This window comes from Rhipicephalus microplus, chromosome X, assembly GCF_043290135.1.
Source record: "Rhipicephalus microplus isolate Deutch F79 chromosome X, USDA_Rmic, whole genome shotgun sequence".
Classification (NCBI taxonomy): Eukaryota; Metazoa; Arthropoda; class Arachnida; order Ixodida; family Ixodidae; genus Rhipicephalus; species Rhipicephalus microplus.
Window position 1 is genome coordinate 35,570,342 of NC_134710.1, and position 19,983 is coordinate 35,590,324.

Sequence of the window (19,983 nt, forward strand, 5' to 3'; positions counted from 1 at the left end):
ATCGCAGTATAATTTGCCGCGCTTTGCGTCCAGAGAAGAACACGAGCACGGTGGAAGCGCGTTGACACTTTTCCTTTAATATACTTTATTCATGGCTCTTCATTCAGAAGTTATTTTCATGATTCATTCCACCAGCACATCCGTGTTTGTAATCGCTGTTGCGGTAAAAGCTCCTAAAACACCCGTATTCAATATTTTCGCATGCTTTTTTTAATGTCATCTCATTATTAAAAGCATGCTTTCTGGTCGGAGCAGCCGGAATTCAATTTTAATACACGCGGCTTTTAATAGGGAGGCTATCGCTGACGGCTCTGGGGTAAGAAGGTCCACGGTAAAGTGGCTACGTCATGTTACATGTTCGCCTCTCGCCTTCCAAGGTTAATAGCTAATGGTTAAAAAAATTAAAGCATCGCGCCATCGAATTCATTGCTTTGTTTTTTGTTTTTGGGGTGGGGGAGGGGGGAGAGGGAGGGGCGGAAGCTGCGCCACTTGAAGGGCGCATTCGTGAGCGCGCTATCTTGAGGTCTAATGAGACACGTAAACTTTCTGTGCTACTATAACCTCTGGTTCACGTTAAGATAACTGACAGTGCAAAAACCGCTTTGGAAATTGGAGTGATCGTTATTCCTTTTGCCAGTGTTCATCTGAGTTATGCGACATCGTGTCCTAAAGATACTATTTGTTAGTTTCACTTACGTTCTTAAGAATGAATGCAATACCAAGTCTGTTTGCATTGAGAGAGTGTTTAATGCCTGCCGAATTAGTGCGAGTGCCAGTGGTCACACTCAAATTCATAACAACGTCCCCTCCCCCCTTGCGTCCCTAGTTACTTCCTGCTTTTTTAAAATTGCTGGTCCGTTCCTCTCTGCTTGAGTAACAATCGGTGGCAGACGTGGCACAGAGGGTGATGCTGTCGCATCTGCACTCCGTGCAAAGGAGGTAGATTGGCTCTTTTATTCAATTATATGGACAGTTTCGGCTGGTTTCTTGCAGTCGCCGCTGCCATTTACCGTGTGTGTGTGTGTGTGTGTGTGTGTGTGTGTGTGTGTGTGTGTGTGTGTGCGTGCGTGTGCGTGCGTGTGCGTGTGCGTGTGCGTGTGCGTGTGTGTGTGAAAACTGAAGAGAAAAGCCGCTCGCGTTTGGCGCCCAGCTCCTCACGATGCACCGATGTGCACTTATCTCCCACATGTACTTTGTCCCGCAAATGGGAGGGGGGGGGGGGGTGTAGATGCTTGTGCGCACCTGCTCATAGCAGGATTCAAACGAGGGAGAAATCCATGGGATATAAAGGTGGAGCCTAGTAACGTCAACAGGCGAAGATAAGACCCCCCAAATGCCTCTCCCTCACACGGACGAGGCAAATGGTGGGGGGATCAGTGTGGCCAGAGTCTCCACCATACAATGGTGTGGGAGCACTGCAGAATTCTTTGACCCCCCAACCATAGATATCGGCAAGCTTTCGTCTTGAAGGCTGGGGGAGGGGGGGGGTTATTCTTATCAGAATAACCACTTTAAAACTAAACTAAATATCACTCCTTAGAGATGGTAGCGCTCCATCATCTGCTTGGCTATCGTCTCCCACACACCATTTTTCAGATTACTATAATCGTCGGACGAGATGTCCCACAAACAAGGATATTGTTCCATGAGAGAAAAGAAAAAAAGTTGCTTCGTCACACATTTTCGCTATGACGGTGCCTGCAAGTCCGGAGTATAATATTGAAAGGCTGCCGCCAGGTTTTGCGGGAGAGAGGGCTACATTGTGGCATAAGACCCATCCGAAATTCCGCTGCATCCCCCACTGCACCTGGATCATTTGACCAGTCGGAGAAATGATCCCCGCCTTCCCCGAGGAGCCGCGAGGAGGGCGCATCGACACACTAACCCGTGACGTCGTTGTCACGTGATGCGCCATCCTCGCCTCTCCTCCGAGGAGTTCTCCCTCGTGTGATTTCGCTTATTCTTCAGTGGAGAAAATTGTGCGCCTTCGGCTTCCACCGGAACGATTGCGTTAGTTGCCGGGCCCAACACAAAGGTCACTTCGCTGGCTGCACAGGCCTTGTTTGCGAAAAGAGCACGCTTTTCATACACAGCGACGTAAAACAACTGGGAGACTTAGTAGTTTGCACTCATCTGTACTTGTGACTACGTCTCGTGCGTTGTTTTTGTTTAAACAGTGCGTTAAGTGTTGAGGGGTAAACGTTGTTAGTTGGCTCATGTCCTGTGTGTGCTGTTTTCGTGCATCATTTGTGCGTGAGCAGCGCGCTGCATGTTTCGATCTGCTTGCCTTTGTCAGCGTTACATTTCAAGTTGCTGCTGTCGCATTTATTGCTTTGCTTTTGCAGCAAAACTGGCTTTTTTATCTCTGCTTTAGGTGCATCCGTCACCCCTGCTCGTGCGCTTTTGCCCGCTTGTAAAACGCGATGCGTGGGAGGATGTTATTGATCGGGACGTTACACAAAACATGAAGGTGACGGCCAGGGGCTCAGCCAGGGGGGGGGGGGGGGGCAAAATATTGTTTTGCCATGGCACATATATAGCTCGACTGGTCTTTGCTCCAGGCGATGGCAAAGACCGGTTGAGGATGCCCTTGTAATTGCTATGGCAATAAAACCAAAATTGCTCTTGCCTTCTAGTCGTCTGAGGCATTTGCATAAGGTACCCTGTGAGGTTTTTTTTCCGCACATAGCACAGAGAGGCGAGTGCCGGAGGAGGTTGGCTTTATGAGACTAGCTAAATGACGTCATGTTAAGCCCAGCAGTATAATCAGCTGTGAAGAATTATAATCTTTCTATAGCCTTGGAGTCATCTAAGGGAAATGCAGTTGCGACTGCGTGTGTCTCTAGTGTTGTATGTCACAGCATTTGTCTACCTTATATACTGATTACCTGCTAACCCGCATGTCGCGGGATCGAATCCCGGCTTCGGCGGCTGCATTTTCGATGGAGGTGGAAATGCTGTAGGCCCGTGTGCTCAGATTTGGGTGCACGTTAAAGAACCCCAGGTGGTCGAAATTTCCGGAGCCCTCCACTACGGCGTCTCTCATAATCATATGGTGGTTTTGGGACGTTAAACCCCACATATCAATCAATTATATACTGATTACCACTTAGGTGTATTTATATGGTTATTTCTTGAAGTACAATTTTATTCAACCAGTATTCTGTTTATTTGCTACGAAAATAATACTGAACAAGTTTTTTCAGAATGGCCAACATAATGATGCCATTATTTTGGCATCATCAACTAAAATAGGGAGTGCTCCTAAGATGACTGGCTTCATGAGATTTGAAATGAACGGAAATACTTTGAGATCTTCACAGGAGATAAGAGTCCCAAAATAATTATTCATGCCCTTAAATGTAAATGCAACTTGCTTCTCCTCCAAGATGTGAAGATAGCTGCTCCAGATTGCTCCAAAATAAAAAATTTTTTTGCTCAAATGTGCTCCAAAATGAAAAAATTTGCAGCTCCAATGTGCTCCAAAATGAAAATTTCGCTGCTCCAAAAATTGCTCCAAATCGGAAGACCTCAGTGGGATATATAAAACCTCCATCAACTTCTGTAAGATCACTCCAGCCATCAGCTTCCTAAGGGCGAAAAGTTCTGCCCATTTAGTGAAGTGATTCGTGATTGCCAGCAAGAACTTGTTTCTACTAGGAGTTGGGGGGTACGGGCCCATTACGTCACATGCCTCTATTTGTCAGGGAGTGTGGCTGTTAAAATGAAGTTGAGCATTGGATGAAATCTTGTCTGGTCGGGAAGTAATGGCATTGTAGACATAAAAAGACAGGATGCCGACCAAGAGGGTGTCGAAAATGTTTTGGCTTCCGCGCGGAAGCCTTGTTCACTAAGCTGAGAAGGCACTATCTGGAATCTTTATCGATTCAGACAACGAGCAACACGCTCAACCGCAACGCCGACAGTCTATCTATGATGTATGCAAAATGCCTCAAGCGATTACTTTAGTGGATTGATTGATTGATATGTGGGGTTTAACGTTCCAAAACCACTATATGATTATGAGAGACGCCGTAGTGGAGGGCTCCGGAAATTTAGACCACCTAGGGTTCTTTAACGTACGCCCAAATCTGAGCACACGGGCCTACAACATTTCAGTCTCCATCGGAAATGCAGCCGCCGCAGCCGGGATTCGAACCCGCGCCCTGCGGGTCAGCAGCCGAGTACCGTAGCCACTAGACCACCGCAGCGGGGCACTTTAGTGGATTTAAGTTGGAAGCTTCGCCTTCTTAGCTTAGTGAACAAGGCTTTTGTATGGAAGCCGAAACGTCTCTTTTTGCATTTTTGACACCCTCTTGGTCAGCGTTCAGTCTTTTTATGTCTACAGCCTGGCTGCTAATCAGTTGCGTGATGTAGGGCGGACGTCCGTCTCGTGGCTTGACGCTTTGGCACACGCGACACGAACGGGCATAGCGAATCACATCCTGCTTCATGCCTGGCCAGGTAGGGAGGCAACACAACTTAGCGTAAGTCTTAGGGCCGCTCGCATGCCCAGCAATGCATGAGTCATGAAAGTAGCGAAGAAGTGCTCCTCTCAATATGAGCGGTATCACGACTTTGAATGACTCGCTTGTGTCATCGTCGCATGGGATATACCTCAATAGGACGCTGTCAGAATCCAGCAGATATTAATCCAGCACCCTCGCAGCACTACCAGCTGTTGCCGAGCTCTCCACACCGACAGCAATACCACCTGCCTCCACGCGTGTGGTGGTCTCACTGCCACCCAGCTCCTGGAGCCCATCAAACACCTTTCGACAAAATGGATCTTCTTGCTGAGCTCCTACTGAAAACAATATCTGCGCTAACGACAGCTTCCACGTGGTTCACGCTTTTGCCTTGAACTAACCTTTCCTCCACTGTTTCCATCACTGTGAGTGTCTTGCTCTCAGTTCATTCCGAGGTAGTCGTGTGACTTGCCTCGTGTCGTACTGGAGCACACGATGATGCGTCGGCCGCGGCATTGTTCTTACCCTTGCGGTAGCGAACGGGGAAGTCTTAACGCTGCAGCAATGCGCAATGCGCCAGGCGGCTACTTGGTTCGTTTAAGCGCCTCATTCACGTGAGTGCCATCTGGTCCATCTGAATCAGAAACGCAACTCCATTGATGAAAAGTCAAACTCATGGAGATCCAAAACTATCGCGATACTCTTTTTTGGTAACTGAGTAGTTTCTGCCGGCGTCAACGAACGCCTTGCGAACATGATCGGTCGAAGAGCACCACCATGCTCCTGAATCAGAATTTCTCCTAAGCCTAGGTCGCTTGCCTCTGTGTGAATCACAAACTCTGTTTAAATCGGGTAGCCGTATTGGCCAACAACTTCGTGAGGCAACGCAGTGCGGCCTCTTGCTCTTGGCTCCAAACCCAATGCTCGCGGTTCCTCGAGAGCTTCATTAAAGGTGCCTGTACTGCCGCACTGTCTGGAATGAACTAGTGATAAAAGTTCACTATCCCCAGAAAGTGCCTCAGCTCATCGATATTGTTCAGTGATGGATAGTTGACTATCGCTTCAAGCTTACTCTTATCCAGCAAAATGCGACCCTCGTAAAGCGTAAATCCCAATAATGTTATTCGGGTCGATGCTATCTGAGCTTTGTTTGGGTTCAGAGTGATGCCCGCAGACCTCAGCCTTTCTATAGCGTCTCTCAAATGGCGAAAGTGCTCCTCGAACATTTTGGAGTAAACCACTATGTCGTGTAGATAAGCGAGTGCGTGCTGCCACTTTGAATCTCTCAAAACATGGTCCATTAGCCCCTGATACATAGCAGCATTCTCCTTAATTAGAAAAGTCCTCTGTGGCATATGAAAGCCGACTTCTCTTTATCCCTCTCGTCCATCTCAACCTGGAGATATCCGCGGCTAGCATTGGAGCGTAGTGAAGTACTTTGCTCCGCCTAGGTTGGATACTAAAGACACAAGTTAGAGAAGAGGGTACGCGTCCTTGTTTTTAACCTCATTCAGCCTGCGGTACTCTACACAAAGGCAATATGTATCATCTTTCTTTGAAACTAGAAGTTCCGGGAAACACCATGGGCTGTTTGACCTCTCAACTACGCTTGTGTCGATGAGTTCGTCCAATGCGGCATCAAGTGCTTTCCGCTTAACCAAGCTGATCGGTCGGGGATTGCACTTCCAGGGTCGTACATCACCCGTGTCAATTCTGTGCTTGACCAGTGCAGTGTGGCCGGGGCGATCAGGGAACATTGCGTCGTATTCGTACAACAGTGACGACAGCTGCACTCTTTCTCCTTCTGGCAGGCTCTGTGCCTCTATCAAAAGCGGGTGATCTTCCCTGTAGCGCGACACATTGTTCCGGCGGTGTGGTTACTCGCTTTCTTGGCGCTCTTTCCTCCTCGCGTACTTGCGCCTCTCCCTGCGATTGACATGTCTTTGTCAATGCGGGGGCCTTCGAGAAAAGCTTTAGCAAATATACGTTGTGCTCTCGGTAACCGCCGTTTGCAATGTCAATGACAACATCCGACTTGAAGTCTCGCCCCAGGATTAGAGACATTGACAGCCCAGAAAGATCCACGAAACGTCGCCTCGCACGTCTTTCCTAGCAGATCATTAGCCTAGCCATGCCGCTCGATTGTGCTGCGCCCATAGTAAGGCGGAAGATGGCGCTTTGTCTCAAGCGGATAGTGTTCTCGTGGTGATGGTGCTGAATAAAGAAGCACTTGCCCTCGTGTCCAAAAGTACTACAACTCGATTAGCGATGCAGGTGAGTCTGCGGGATCACCTGTGTGACACTCAGGGTGCAAGTGATCTGAATGCATTGGTGGAATTACTTATAAGTGCGCGATGTCCGATGTGGTTCACTGGCGGCGCCGTCCATTTTTCGAACCGCGCGTTTCCTCCTGACCCGGTGTGCGATCGCATTCGCAGGTGATGTGCTTGGGCGCGGCACACTGATAGCAAGGACCGCGGAAACCATGCCGGCTCAATCGTAAGTCATCGCGGTTCGGTGGTCCTCGCTCCGGGTTGTGCCACTCGTTAGGCCTCGTGTGAATCGTGAGCTCCTGCCGTGGAGTGGCACGTGTAGGAGCGGCGTGGGCTGTAAGGAGCGCATAAGCATAGGGGTCCAAAGCGCCGTCTGACAGCTCCCAACCGCGTGGTACGTGCTCATCGGTGAACGATGCTGAAGTGTTATCCCTAAACGCTTCTGAAGCTACTACACCACTATTCCACGCACAGCGTGGCTCGATTGACTGCGCTGTGGGTGGAGGTGGGCGATTTGCTCTGGCTGCGAGGATGTCCCCTTGTGTGCGCTTTGCTTTGGGAGCAAGCTCTTATAGGTCTGCGAACTTGCATATCATGAAGTGCGCTGCAAAAGTCGGGTGCCCCTGTCACGTAACGCGCTCGACTTTTTCTGTGTTGGTGGTGTGAGGGTTAGCGAGACAATACAGTTTGTTCATCGCCCGTACATACTCCAGCAAGGATTTGTCCGGATGCTGGTTGTGTAGCTCCAACTCCCTCCGCAATCACCACTTATTATTAGCCAGAAGGAATTCGCCATGAAAGCTGTTATGAAACTCTTCTATTGTGCGGGCACAATGGCCAGTTGGAACTATCGAGCCGCTTGGTCTCTGAGCGACACTGGGACCACACGCTTGAAAAGTTCGGCGTGAGAAAGCCCCGTTTCCTGCTGATAGTGGAGCAACCGGTTGAGATACTCATTGGAGCTCTTGCAGTAGTGGTAGCCAGTGTAGGTAGGCATGTCTACCTTGACACGTGGATGTACATTCTGCACGGGGGCCTGCGCTGTGTTCTGCAGGGCAGTCGCCAGGCTTTGCATAACTGACAGTGCATTCTGCAAGAGTACCTCACTCGAGGGTAAATTGCTGCCCGAAGACTTGGCTACAGTTGCAGCGCATGTCGGAGCAACTTGTGGCGGCGCCTCTCTGTTCGCGTCGCGAGGTGACGAAGCGCCCGGCGTGGCGCTCTCCGTCATAGGCCTAGTCTCTGCTAACGTGGTGTCTGCAACATTCTGGTCGTGCCGCGTGAAACGACCAAATTTGCACTGTTGGAAGGTCCTAACAGTGCCCCTGCGTTAGCCAGAGGATTGTCACTCTGCGACGCGAGATCAGACAACATTAACAAATCTTGCAATTCTGACATGCCTGTTGCCCTACGTTTGGAGGAGCGTCGGTAGTCGCTCGCGTCCACAAAATTAGCGGCATTGCCAAATTAGTTACGTTGGGCGCCGGATGTGCGGTGTCCACCGTGGTCTGCCCTATGTACGGCTGACGCAAAAGCCTAGCTAATGTTCCAGCCGCACAGTCGTACCGTACATGATTAACATCCCCTTTCTGTAGCTCGAGTCATCGCACCTACATGGGTTTGGGCGAATAAGGCAACAGGCTAGGTCAACAAAACAACACTCTGTTGCTACGGTAGCAATAATGTGTAAACGTCGCCTAGAGGGACTTCCGCTCTAGGCAGGTAACAAAGGGTAGACGCTTGCACCTCGGTCGTTGACGTCCTTGGCTCTCCAGGGATTTCCGGGTTCGTCCTTCCTGCTTGGTAGCCAGTGCCAGAGAGAGCATCCGGTCATTGACACGCTCATTTTTTCCACCGTCCCGGTTTCCCTCTCTCTGACGAGGGTTCGTTCCTTCGCTGAGGGTGGGGAAACCTGTTCTGTGAGCTAATAAAGGGGAATTACGTGCGCCGCCCGTGGGGTGCCCCGTCCCTTCGCAAGGGACTTCATTGACTCGTTTCTCAAAGGGACAGACATGTCCTCACAGCTAGGCTCTGATGCTGCCGTAAAAGGGAAAGAGTGGCTGGGTGCACGTGCTCTCTTACAGTGTGCTCAGCTGCCGACTTGAAAGATGCAGGTTCGGTGCTGGATGCATGGCCATTGCTTTATATGGGGGCAAAATAGAGGCCTGTGTTTTGTGTCATGCCATCGCAAGTTAACTCCAGTTGGTTCAAATTATCCGGAGCCCTCCGCCCTTGTAGCCATTGTCATTTTGTGACATTAACTGCCTTAAACCAATCTGCACCTATCTGAAGGAATTTGTACTCTGGAGTCTAATTCATTTGGTGTATTTTAATGAAAACCCTGAATAATGTGACAATTGCTCCTGGCATTTATTATTGTATGAAAAAAGTATTGCTGGAAGCTCTGGCAAGCTATTGGGACATCCCAGGTCACAAATTTTACAGTGCTGTAGACTGACTTGACAAATGTCTGCACCTCGTTTACATGCTCCATTTTTTAACAGCTGATGCCGCAGGAGTAAATGAAACAGCATGTAGGCCACCTGGTTTTGCTACAAGAAGCACCCTCAGACGAGGTCGAGGCATTCGTACTTCTGGAAAGGTACGCTTGCTTATATATTTTTTCTTGCTTTCTTGCTGGTCTAGCAGCTTGTATCATGCGACTGATGCCTGCATGTAAGTGAATCGTTACTGCTTTCACTACTAAAAAAAAAGTGCACAGCTAGCACTAGTGGGGCTGCAATCGTTGGTAGAGGTAAGGTTCCACCTAACTTCTTCTAAGTTTTGCTAAAGATGCTAAGTTTTTGCTACTAGCACTAAGTATTGCTAGGTTTAAGTTCTTCTTTTTGGTTGCTTTTCCACGCTATGCACGTTACATGGTTTTGGCAGAAACATGTCCCGTGACTAGGTGTTATGCAATGTTCAGTAAGTCAAGGAACTAGCGGGATTTTGTGGGAACCTGTCGAAGGACTGCTGTTCCTGATGCTATGGGATGTCTCTGGTGTCTAGTTGTTTTGTTATGTTACATGATTTTAGTTGCGTTACTAGTGGATACGTGAATTTAATTGATTTTGGTCACATGAGTAGCTATGTGATGTTACATTATTGGTGGTCACATGAATCGGATGGTTATGTGATGCTACTCGAGTGTATTTACATGACCAGTCATTTTCAATGATTTTGGTTCCGTGACTAGTACCATATGTAGTCTCATAATCCTGGCATTTTTTTTCATCGAAAACTGGTGAAAAGGTGGGGGTAGGGGGGTGTGAGAATTAAGCGGGTTAATTTTTTCGCAAGAACACACAAAGTGCCTAGAAAAAAAACCCCCCTTTGCCTAAAGCGGCCTCAAATCAGGGCTCTCACACCAGCAACTAACCAAAAGCTTTGAGATGTACTATTCAAGACTTACCTTAACAATAAAACCATAGGTTAAACACAAAGGAAAGATTTAGTTGCAGACACTGAAGCCACTAGCTCAGGATGTCTCAAAGGTCACCACGTGGAGACCCTTAATGTAATGAAGTGTTTCCTCAACCTGTGGATATTTCCCAGTCTTAGGCCAACGGAAGGGCCATCGCGGCTTGTTGGTGGTTTTCAGCTGTTCATGCTGCAGTTGCCAGTAGCGGAAGCAAAAACTTGTCAAATCTTCAGTGTCTTCTGGCAGCCCTGTTGCCATTTTCTAGTGCATGATCAATCACTTTCAACTTTGAAGCTACCGTGTAGCTTCTGTATCGATCCATAGCATAACAGAACAAATGCTACGTGCGCTACATGGACTGGCACTAATTTGCCGCAACATGCCTCCATGCGTACTTGCAACTTGTGGCTTGCCTTGGATTAAGGCTCCGTGCGTTGTTAGTAGGCAGGATGCTTAAGAGATGCCGGTAGGCTGTCGTGTACTATCATCGTTGGCTGGAAGTAAAAGACGAAATTATTGCTGCATTTTCAAGGGTGCGATAATTAAATACTTGTGGGAAAAAATGCATTTTTTTGGGGGCAATGCAAAGGGGAAAATATTGAAGTGCGGGGATTATGCGAGTAAATATACAGTCGAATCTCGATAACTCGAACTCAAAGAAGCCCGAAAATTTGTTCGAATTAAAAGAAGTTGAAAGCTTAATAAACGGAGGGCTCTCAATGCACTGGCGCATGTGCATTGAGCTAACACTTGAGGGGGAAGTTTCAGAAGACTTACATTTATTCACAAATCACAGGAAATCCGTCATCAATTGAAGTAATGGTGATGCGCCTCTGTACACGCTTGCCTTGTAGCGAGTCAATCAATTTCACACGCAGCTTGCAAAGCATTTCTACTTCGGCTTCAGCATTCTCCTGGCAAGAGAAGTGCGCGCGGAAATATCCTGCGCTGACACTTTGTAAAGACAAACATCTAACGTGGATACTGTCAGTCCTTCAAGTTATATGGTCCGCTGGACTCGCACTCAAACTGGAAAAATGCCACTTTGGCTTCGAAGAACTCCAGTTTCTGGAACACGTAATCAGTCGTGAAGGTGTGAAGCCTGATCCAGATAAAACTGCAGCCATTGCAAAGTTCGCAAGGCCTGTTGATAAGAAAACGGTCAGGTGTTTTTTGCATCTCTGCGCCTATTACCGGCGATTTATAGCAGGCTTTGCACAGATCGCCTCTCCACTTACCCGCCTTACAAGGGAAGACGTTGCGTTTGTATGGGGTGAAGAGCAAGAAGCTTCGTTCAACGAGCTGCGAAAGCGTCTACCAACTCCACCCGTACTCGCTCACTTCAACGAGAATGCACCAACAGCCATCCATACAGACGCCAGCAATGTGGGCCTAGGTGCTGTTCTTGTCCAATGCGAAGATGGTGTAGAGAGAGTAGTTGCCTACGTTAGCAGAACGTTGACACGCGCTGAGTCCAACTACTCAACAACGGAGGAGTGTCTGGCTGTCGTTTGGCAGTTGCGAAGTTCCGCCCGTACTTATATGGCCGCGCTTTCCAAGTTGTAAGTGAGCATCACTCTCTTTGTTGGTTGACCAACATGAAAGACCCATCTGGACGTTACCACGATGGAGCTTACGGCTCCAAGGGTACGACATGGCCATAATTTACAAGTCCGGAAGGCAACACTTAGATGCCGACTGTTTGTCAAGGTCACCGATTGAATCATCGGCTACAGAGGATGATGAATTGACAGGTTCTTTGGGAGTTGTTGATGCAGCTATCATTTCTCGGCAACAACAATATGATCTGGAGCTCAGCTCGCTTATAGCATTCTTGAACGGACGAGCCGCCAATGCATCAAGAGTGTTTTTGAAGAACTTATCGTCATTCTGTTTACGGGACGGAATTCTGTACAAAAAAAATTTCTCATCAACAGGCAGAAGCTGCCTGTTGGTAGTTCTTGAAGCTCTCCGCAGCGAAATTTTATAAGCCTGCCATGACGAAGGCACTGCGGGCAACCTCAGTTTCACAAAAACACTGACACGCGTCAAAGAAAAATATTACTGGCCAAGAATCGCAGCAGAGGTGGAACATTACGTCCGAACATGCATTGACTGTCAGCGGTACAAGGTACCACCTGTCAAATCCGCTGGGCTATTACATCCTGTGCCCGTGCCAGAAACTCCGTTTCTCCAAATCGGAATGGATCTGCTGGGCCCACTCTTAGCATCAGACAGCGGCAACAAATGGGTCATAGTGGCGACAGACTACCTCACCAGATACGTGGAGACCAAGGCAATTGCGAGTGGCACTGCAGCTGAAGCGGCCCAGTTCTTGATTGAAAACATTGTCCTGAGACATGGTGCTCCAGCTGTCGTCATAATGGACAAAGGTACTGCGTTTACAGCCAAGCTTTTGCTCACTGTGCTTTCGCTCAGTGGCACAGCGCATAGGAAGGCGACAGCTTACCACCCACAAACGAATGGGCTTACACAACGTCTTAAGATAATCGCTGACATGCTTTGCATGTACGTCGACGTGCAACGCAAGAATTGGGACCGAATATTGCTGTACATCACATTCGCGCATATTACGACGTGCCAGGAAACAACAAAAATGATGCTGTTCGCACTAATTCATGGCAGAGAAGTTACTACAATGCTTGACGCCATGCTGCCTTACGATTGCAATGATTCAGAGACAGACCCCGCAGACTTCACTGAGTGTGCCGAGGAAGCAAGGCAGCTTTCTCACGTCGGAATAATGAACCAGCAGCAACTTGACGCCCAACGGTACAACCTTCGCCATTGATTCGTCACTTATCAACTAGGAGATAGAGTCTGGGTTTGGTTTCCTGTACGACGGCGAGGCCTCTCAGAGAAACTCCTATGGCGCTACTTCAGACCCTACAAGGTTTTGCGCCGCCCCGCCGCGGTGGTCTAGTGGCTAAGGTACTCGGCTGCTGACCCGCAGGGCGCGGGTTCGAATCCCGGCTGCGGCGGCTGCATTTCCGATGGAGGCGGAAATGTTGTAGGCCCGTGTGCTCAAATTTGGGTGCACGTTAAAGAACCCCAGGTGGTCTAAATTTCTGGAGCCCTCCACTACGGTGTCTCTCATAATCATATAGTGGTTTTGGGACGTTAAACCCCACATATCAATCAAGGTTTTGCGCCGTCTTAGCGACGGGACGTACGAAGTCGTGCCTGACGCCTCCCCCTGTTTGTAACGTCGCCAGCTTCTGCCTGAGACAGTGCACATGGTCCACATGAAACTTTACCACTCTCAGTGATGTAAACACCCGCTGGTCGCATCTCTACCTGTTGAGCATCGGGAGGACGCTCACTCTGGCGGGAGGGTAATGCCACGTGCATAGCTGGATTTAGCGGCGAGATAGCGACGACAATGAACGCAGATTCGCTCGAGAGGCGCAGCGCAGGCCAGTGAAGATGACGACACTCATGGCGGCCTTCTTTTGAGAGCGTTTCTACGAGTTCCACTGTCCGTGTTTTCAAATAAACTCCCTGTAATTTATAACCCGCGGCAATACGTTATGTGGCTTTTGACGAAGGCCGGGATTAGACTAATTACGTGGGCTCCTTTCATGCCTCGGTGTTTATTTGTGACCCTACGAATGAGTCTCATCGCTTTTGTGACTTTGGCATTCAGTCTGCGTATAGTGTCGCCGTTGGTGCCGTTAGCCTCAATGACTAATCCCAGTACCCATATTTTTTGGACGATCAGTATAGTTGTGCCTTCCTGTGTATGAATCCTAATTTCCTCATATTGCCCCTTGTTTTCCTCTAACTTGGGTGGTTTGCCTCTGATTGCTGGCCTGTAGAGAAGTAGTTCAGATTTCTCCAGGGAGCATGCGAGTCCTGTGCCTTCCAGGTATCGCTCAACTGTTCCTATTGTTTCTTGGAGTCTCTGTTCTATGTAGCCGTCGCTCCCGTCACTGACCCATATTGCGATTTCATCCACGTATGCAGAGTGATATATTCCTGGGATTTTATCTAGCTCCTTTGGTAGTCCAATCATGATTTGATTAAAGAACATTGGTGATATTATAGAGCCCTGTGATGTGCCTCTGCAGCCCAATTCTTGGAGATTAGATGTAAGGCCTCCTAAGCTGAGTCTTGTTTTCCTGTTGGTTAGGAAGTTTCTCACGTAATTGTAGGCTCGCTGACTCATGTTTAAGCTCGATATGTGGCTAAGAATTGTTTCATGTGTCGCATTGTCAAATGGTTTCTTGAGATGTAGACCGAGTGGCTTGTGTGGATATTGCAGGGTAGTCTATGATTTGGTGTTTAATCTGTCAATTAAATGAATTAAGATGATTGCTGAATAAGTACGGGAAGAAGAGACGTTGACAGGAAAGACACCTTTATACAGTGCATTTCTTTTCCGCCTATTGTCTTGTTTTTTAACCAAGTACCCATCTTTCTCAAGACTACTCGAGACGGGGACTAGCTCACGAGGGCAGTACGGGAGCTCAATAAGCAGCTAAACAGATGTTCTGTTATTATCCGGTACTGAAACAAACACGTCCAGGGACGCTGTTCCCAATAATTTTTTGAACGCACTTCCGCCTTATCCGGGGTACTCATCACTGCAGATGAGGTGATGAATCATCACAATCCTTGACATCTGCTCAAACTGGACATTTGAATTGAAGTGGGTGCCGTTTTCAGTAGGTCGTTGTGCCATCCTGCGTAGCTCTCCTTTTCTCCGCATCAGGATCGCGAATCGACGCTGCTGTCAGTAACGCGTTCTCTGAGGACAAGTGTACCGCACCGTCTACCGCAGCGTCGGTGACATCCACATGTGCATGAGAATTTTTTTTTGGGGCGAAGTTCCTCTTCCCTGTATACGGTGTGGCTCTGAGGAAGTGTGAAGTGCAGGAAATGCTGATGAAATGTTTTATTTTTAAATATGAAAAGTCAATTTTTTATGGTATGCCTATGGACATCGTCACTACAGGCAAAAGAAACTATTGGGAGATGAAATAGACGCGACATGCCTCCGTTGCAGATTTTCGAAAGACTGACGTTTATTGCGATGAGAATGACTCTGGTAAGAGTTCACTATTAAATGGTTGTCAGAGGACTATCGAAAACAAGCTTGTGGTAGTACGTACTCATCCTATGAGCTTCAGCTCATTCACGCCAAGATTCCAGAGCATACAAAAGTTGCACCGGCCTTCGGATCACAGTCCCACTTGGTAGGCGCACCATACAGGCCCTGATCCAGTCGTCACATCCGATTAACACCTCTCAACCACTTTTATCTTCCATAGATGTCGTGGAAATATAGATGCTCGTAGACGAGCACCACCGTGCTCGTCTGTACGTAGAAATGTGCGTAATGCAGACTGTTCAGGTATTCCTTCGCCCATCGTTACCAGAAATGATCTGTTATTCTTTGTTGGTGTTTCCGACTACTTTCAAAATTGTTAGGCCATGGTGAAGCATTTTCGGAATTCAATGTGGGCAGCGACATCAGACGCTTGCCAACAAGAAAAAAAATGAGAAGGGGTGAGAGGATTCATTTCGGTGGCCTCTGCAGAAATATATGTCAGAGGCCTACAATTGATCGCTGCTTCAATTTCGGTGAGGATTGTCGCAAGCTCTTCAAATGTGCAGTACCTGTTCTTGAAAACTTTCTTGAGAGAGGACTTTACAGATCGTACTATTGTCGCCCAATATCCGCCCCACCATGGGGCTCTTTTGGAGATGAAGTTCCACTGGATGCGATGCTCAGCAAAATAATTTGGGAGGTCTTTCCCACGTATGCTTTTCCACAACCTTTGTAGGTCATGTGGCACTCATTAAAAGGTTCTTGCATTGTCTGAGAAAATAACTCTACACACTCCTATTCTTGCCACAAATATTTTGAACGCCTTGAGAAAGCTGTCGATTGACACGTGTGTTACCAATTCAAGATGGATCGCTCTTTTACCACACATGTAAAGAGGATAATGTAAAACTTCTTGTTTCTGCCCTGATCCAGATATTTTGTGTAGAGCGGGCCAGCGAATTCTATGTCTGTCACCTCAAAAGGCATTGCTTTTGTTACTCTCTCGGGAAGCAAAGGGGCCACTAGTTCAGTAACGGCTCTGCAGTTGAAGCGGTCACAGGTCATGCATCTTTTCAGCGTTCTTTTTACTACCGGTCTGCCCTTAATAATCCAGAACTCTTCTTTTAGTTTTGTGAGCGTTTCCAGAGGCCCAATGTGTAAGAGGCACCTGTGCGTTCCTTCCGCTAACTCTTTTATTACCACGCGAAAATGGTTATGTTTCATTGTTTCATGTCTCGGGAAAATAGCTTCTGCTAGTTTGAAAAGTGTGCCCACATGCATTGCAGCATTCCACCTTTTTTATTATGAAATACTCTTTCCAAGAAATACAAAGCACAAAAATATTTTGGTATGAGTAAAAATGTGAAAAGTGTCACATTTTCAGTTGCCTGCTGGTAAACAATACAATAAAAAACACTAAATATGCAAAAATATTGAAAACAAATAAAATTAAGAATATACATTTTGAAGATAAATGACCTAGGAATAGTGTAAAAAATGATCAATTTAGTACAAAATGTTTCTATTCACATAGACAGAAAAATGGCAACAGAGGTGCTGCTCTATTGTTCATGCCATGCAATGAAACATTGCTTTGTTTTTTTTTGCGATAAAAGCCTGCAGGTGTTCTATTATAGATGGATGCGCATGATGTAAATAATCCCTCTATAAATCAGATGTGCACTATACTTAGCTATTTCGTCTAGCGCACCTCTTTCCATGAGTCACATCACTTCGCATAGGTAGGCGTTCTAATATATACATTCAAGCATATTTCTTTGTATTTTTGCACATCATACAAAAAAAGAACAATATTGCACACAGTTCTAAAATGTTTTGTGCTGCTCTGTATTGAGGCCCATGATGTGCTCCGGTGGCCTTCTTTTTGTTGGGAGAAGGTCTGTAGCGGGCACCAGCACACTGTGCCTCTGTGATGTGGAGATCTCGCACGTGATCAGAGTAACTATAAGAATGTGCACAAAGGTCAGAAGCTATAGCACGCACTAGCAGCGGAAGAGACAACTTGAGGCCGTAAACAAAACAAATCCATACTGCCATCCTCGACTCTTTGCTCGCCCTCATTCACTTCAGGTGTGGTTGCAAGGCAGGTAAGAGTGGCGCGTGTATAATGTAGCACAGGTGCTGTGGTGTCCTCGCTACTCACCGTAAGGGATGGTCACTGTGGGTTTAGGCTTAGCGAGCCACAGGGCCGCGTCTCCATTCACATGTAGCACACCGCTCCTTGCGCGCCCAATTAACAAAGCGTTTAGCGTGGCGCGGCAAAACTGACAGTGTTCGATTAACAGAAATACACACACTTTATTGCCTTTGGCGGCACCCCGAACAACAGTAGAACGTCCGCTCCCAGGACGCAAAGAGCAAAGGTTCCCGCCTGCGGATGTTCACCATAAGGGGAAACAGCGAGCACGTCGCAGCTGGCACTGACGAGCTTTGACACGCCAGTCGGAAAAAGGTCCATCGCGGCTATGCTGCGCACTTTCACGATGGCCACTGGGCCTGGTCGCGAAAGTTAGGGCAAACCTCGTACACGTAGGCTTACGGCTAGTGCAGCTTGGTGCGGTGTGACCACTACAAGCACTAGGCATCGGTGTTGGCTTAACATACGGTGCCGAAGCTAACACTCAGGTAAACACGCTTGCCAGGGATGTCAAGACACCCAGGCAGGCTACAGTCCGGCGGTTCCCAAAGGGGACGTGGACAAAGGAAGCGTGCGCTCACCAGGCGCCGATCAGCAAAGGAGAGACCCTTTCCGGCACGCATGTGACTCGGCCTCCCGATTATCGCAGTGCCCGAAAACACGTGCCGCGCCCACGCGTGGCGCAATCTATCGCCACGCGCCGTTACCAGTGCAAAGGAAAAGAAAAGGAGAGCGGCCGAACGGTGGAATGCCTGCGAAGTGATGACAGACACGCCCCAGATCCGCACATCCTCCTCTCCTTAATTTACCCTATATACCGGTCTGCAAAGGCAGCCGGTCGTCGCCCATGCATGCAAAGACACAATGGGCAACAACTAGCCTCAGCCTAGCCCTGCAACTGCTGCTGAAGAAAAAAAATGGAACAACACAAACAATACACTTATACAAGGGTGCCACAGAAAAAGGGTTAACGGGAGTTCATGATGCCCACGCAAGAGCGCGTCTGCGGGGCGGAGGGGAACATCATGTAATGTTTGGGTTGGGTGACCGTGTGGATGCGAGAGGACTGGTTGAAGCCCTCATGCGAGGAACAGGCTCACCTTCGTCTCATCAATGTTGACGATTGGCCCGCGAGTCCCACGAATGCCGCCTCGGTGGTGGTAAAGTCTTACTGCATGTGCTACCTTGACGACATGGTGATTTATTCACAAACCTTCGAAGAACACTTGGCCCACATTGCCGATGTGCTCGAGAGGGTGAGAGCCGCCGGGATGACGTTAAATCTCGCAAAGGCCCAACTAGCGCAAACCCGAGTTCAGTTATTTGGCTTCACGCTGGGCGAAGGCTCCACTGAGCCAGACTGGGAGAAACTTCAAGCAATCCTCGATTTTCCCGCGCCCAAGGACGTACGCGGCCTGTGCCGCTTTCTCGGAATGGCTAATTTTTACCAATCGTTCATTCCGTCCTGTGCCCGAATGCAGGCGCCCTTGACCAAGCTCTTGGGTAAGTCAGCTTAGTGGCGATGGGGACCTGAGCAGCAAGAGGCGTTTTGTCGTCTGTCTTGTGCCATCGTGGAGACAGTGCAGCTCAAGGTCCCCGACCTGACCAGTCTGTTTGTTGTCCAGACTGATGCAAGCGATCTGGGATTAGGAGCAGTTCTACTACAGGGATATGTTGGTGTGTTGCAGCCGTTGGCCTTTGCCAGCTGCTCGTTGATACTTGCGAAAAAGAATTATTCCATTACTGAGAGGGAGTGTCTCACAGTCTCACCATCGTGTTTGCAATGTGGAAGTTTGATGTCTACCTTGATGAGACAAAATTTGTGGTGCAAACAGATCACAGTGCGCTTAGCTGGCAGATACGGCTCTGTGAGCCTGTAGGCAGGCTAGCGTGCTGGGCTCTTCTAATACAGCATTATGACTTTTCAGTGCAGTATCGGAAGAGGAGCACTAACGTGGTAGCTGACGCGCTATATCGTGCTCTATTGTCTACCGGGAGCCTGGATCCCAGTGCGACAACCGCTAGCGGTGCCTATGCGCAAGCGAGCGACGTGGGCGAAGGCCACGTCACTCGCTTGCGCAAAGATCCCCGGAGTTTGATGTTCTCGCTACTCACCGTAGCGGATGATCGCCGCGGGTTCAGGCTTAGCGAGCCACACGGTCGCGTCTCTGTCACCTACTCACGTGTAGTGCACCACTCCTCGCGCGCTACACTAACAAAGCGTATAGCGTGGTGCGGCAAAACACAGTGTCCGATTAACAGAAATACGCAAACACTTTATTGCCTTTGGCGGCACCCCGAACAACTGTACGTTCGCTCCCAGGACGCGGAGAGCAAAGGCTCCCACCCGCAGCCGTTCACGATGTAGTGACACATATCCTGAAGCAGTACGGCCACTAGTGTGGGTCCGGTCTTAGCGAGCCGCAGGGCACACGTTAACTGTCGCCGTGACGAGAACACGATACTGCTCCAGGTCGCAACACTTTATTGCCTGTGGCAACACCAAACGCAGTACAGCCCGTTGCAAAGGCGCGGCGGGAAAGCAAATGGGCTTATCCGCGCCACGGGCATAAAAGTACTACACAGGG

At 48.5% G+C, this 19,983-nt stretch overlaps 1 protein-coding gene across 5 annotated transcripts in view; it reads left to right on the plus strand.

Moving 5' to 3' along the window:
- LOC119175797 (uncharacterized) overlaps positions 1-19,983 on the plus strand; it is a 172,972-nt gene that overhangs the window by 63,502 nt on the left and 89,487 nt on the right. For 4 of the 5 annotated variants that reach the window (XM_037426773.2, XM_037426774.2, XM_075876207.1 and 1 more), the window contains one exon: positions 9,247-9,344. The exons of the other annotated variant lie outside the window; for it this stretch is intronic. In XM_037426773.2, coding sequence (XP_037282670.2) covers positions 9,247-9,344 — 98 coding nt within the window. The remainder of the gene's footprint in view (positions 1-9,246; positions 9,345-19,983) is intronic. 5 annotated transcript variants of the gene reach the window in all.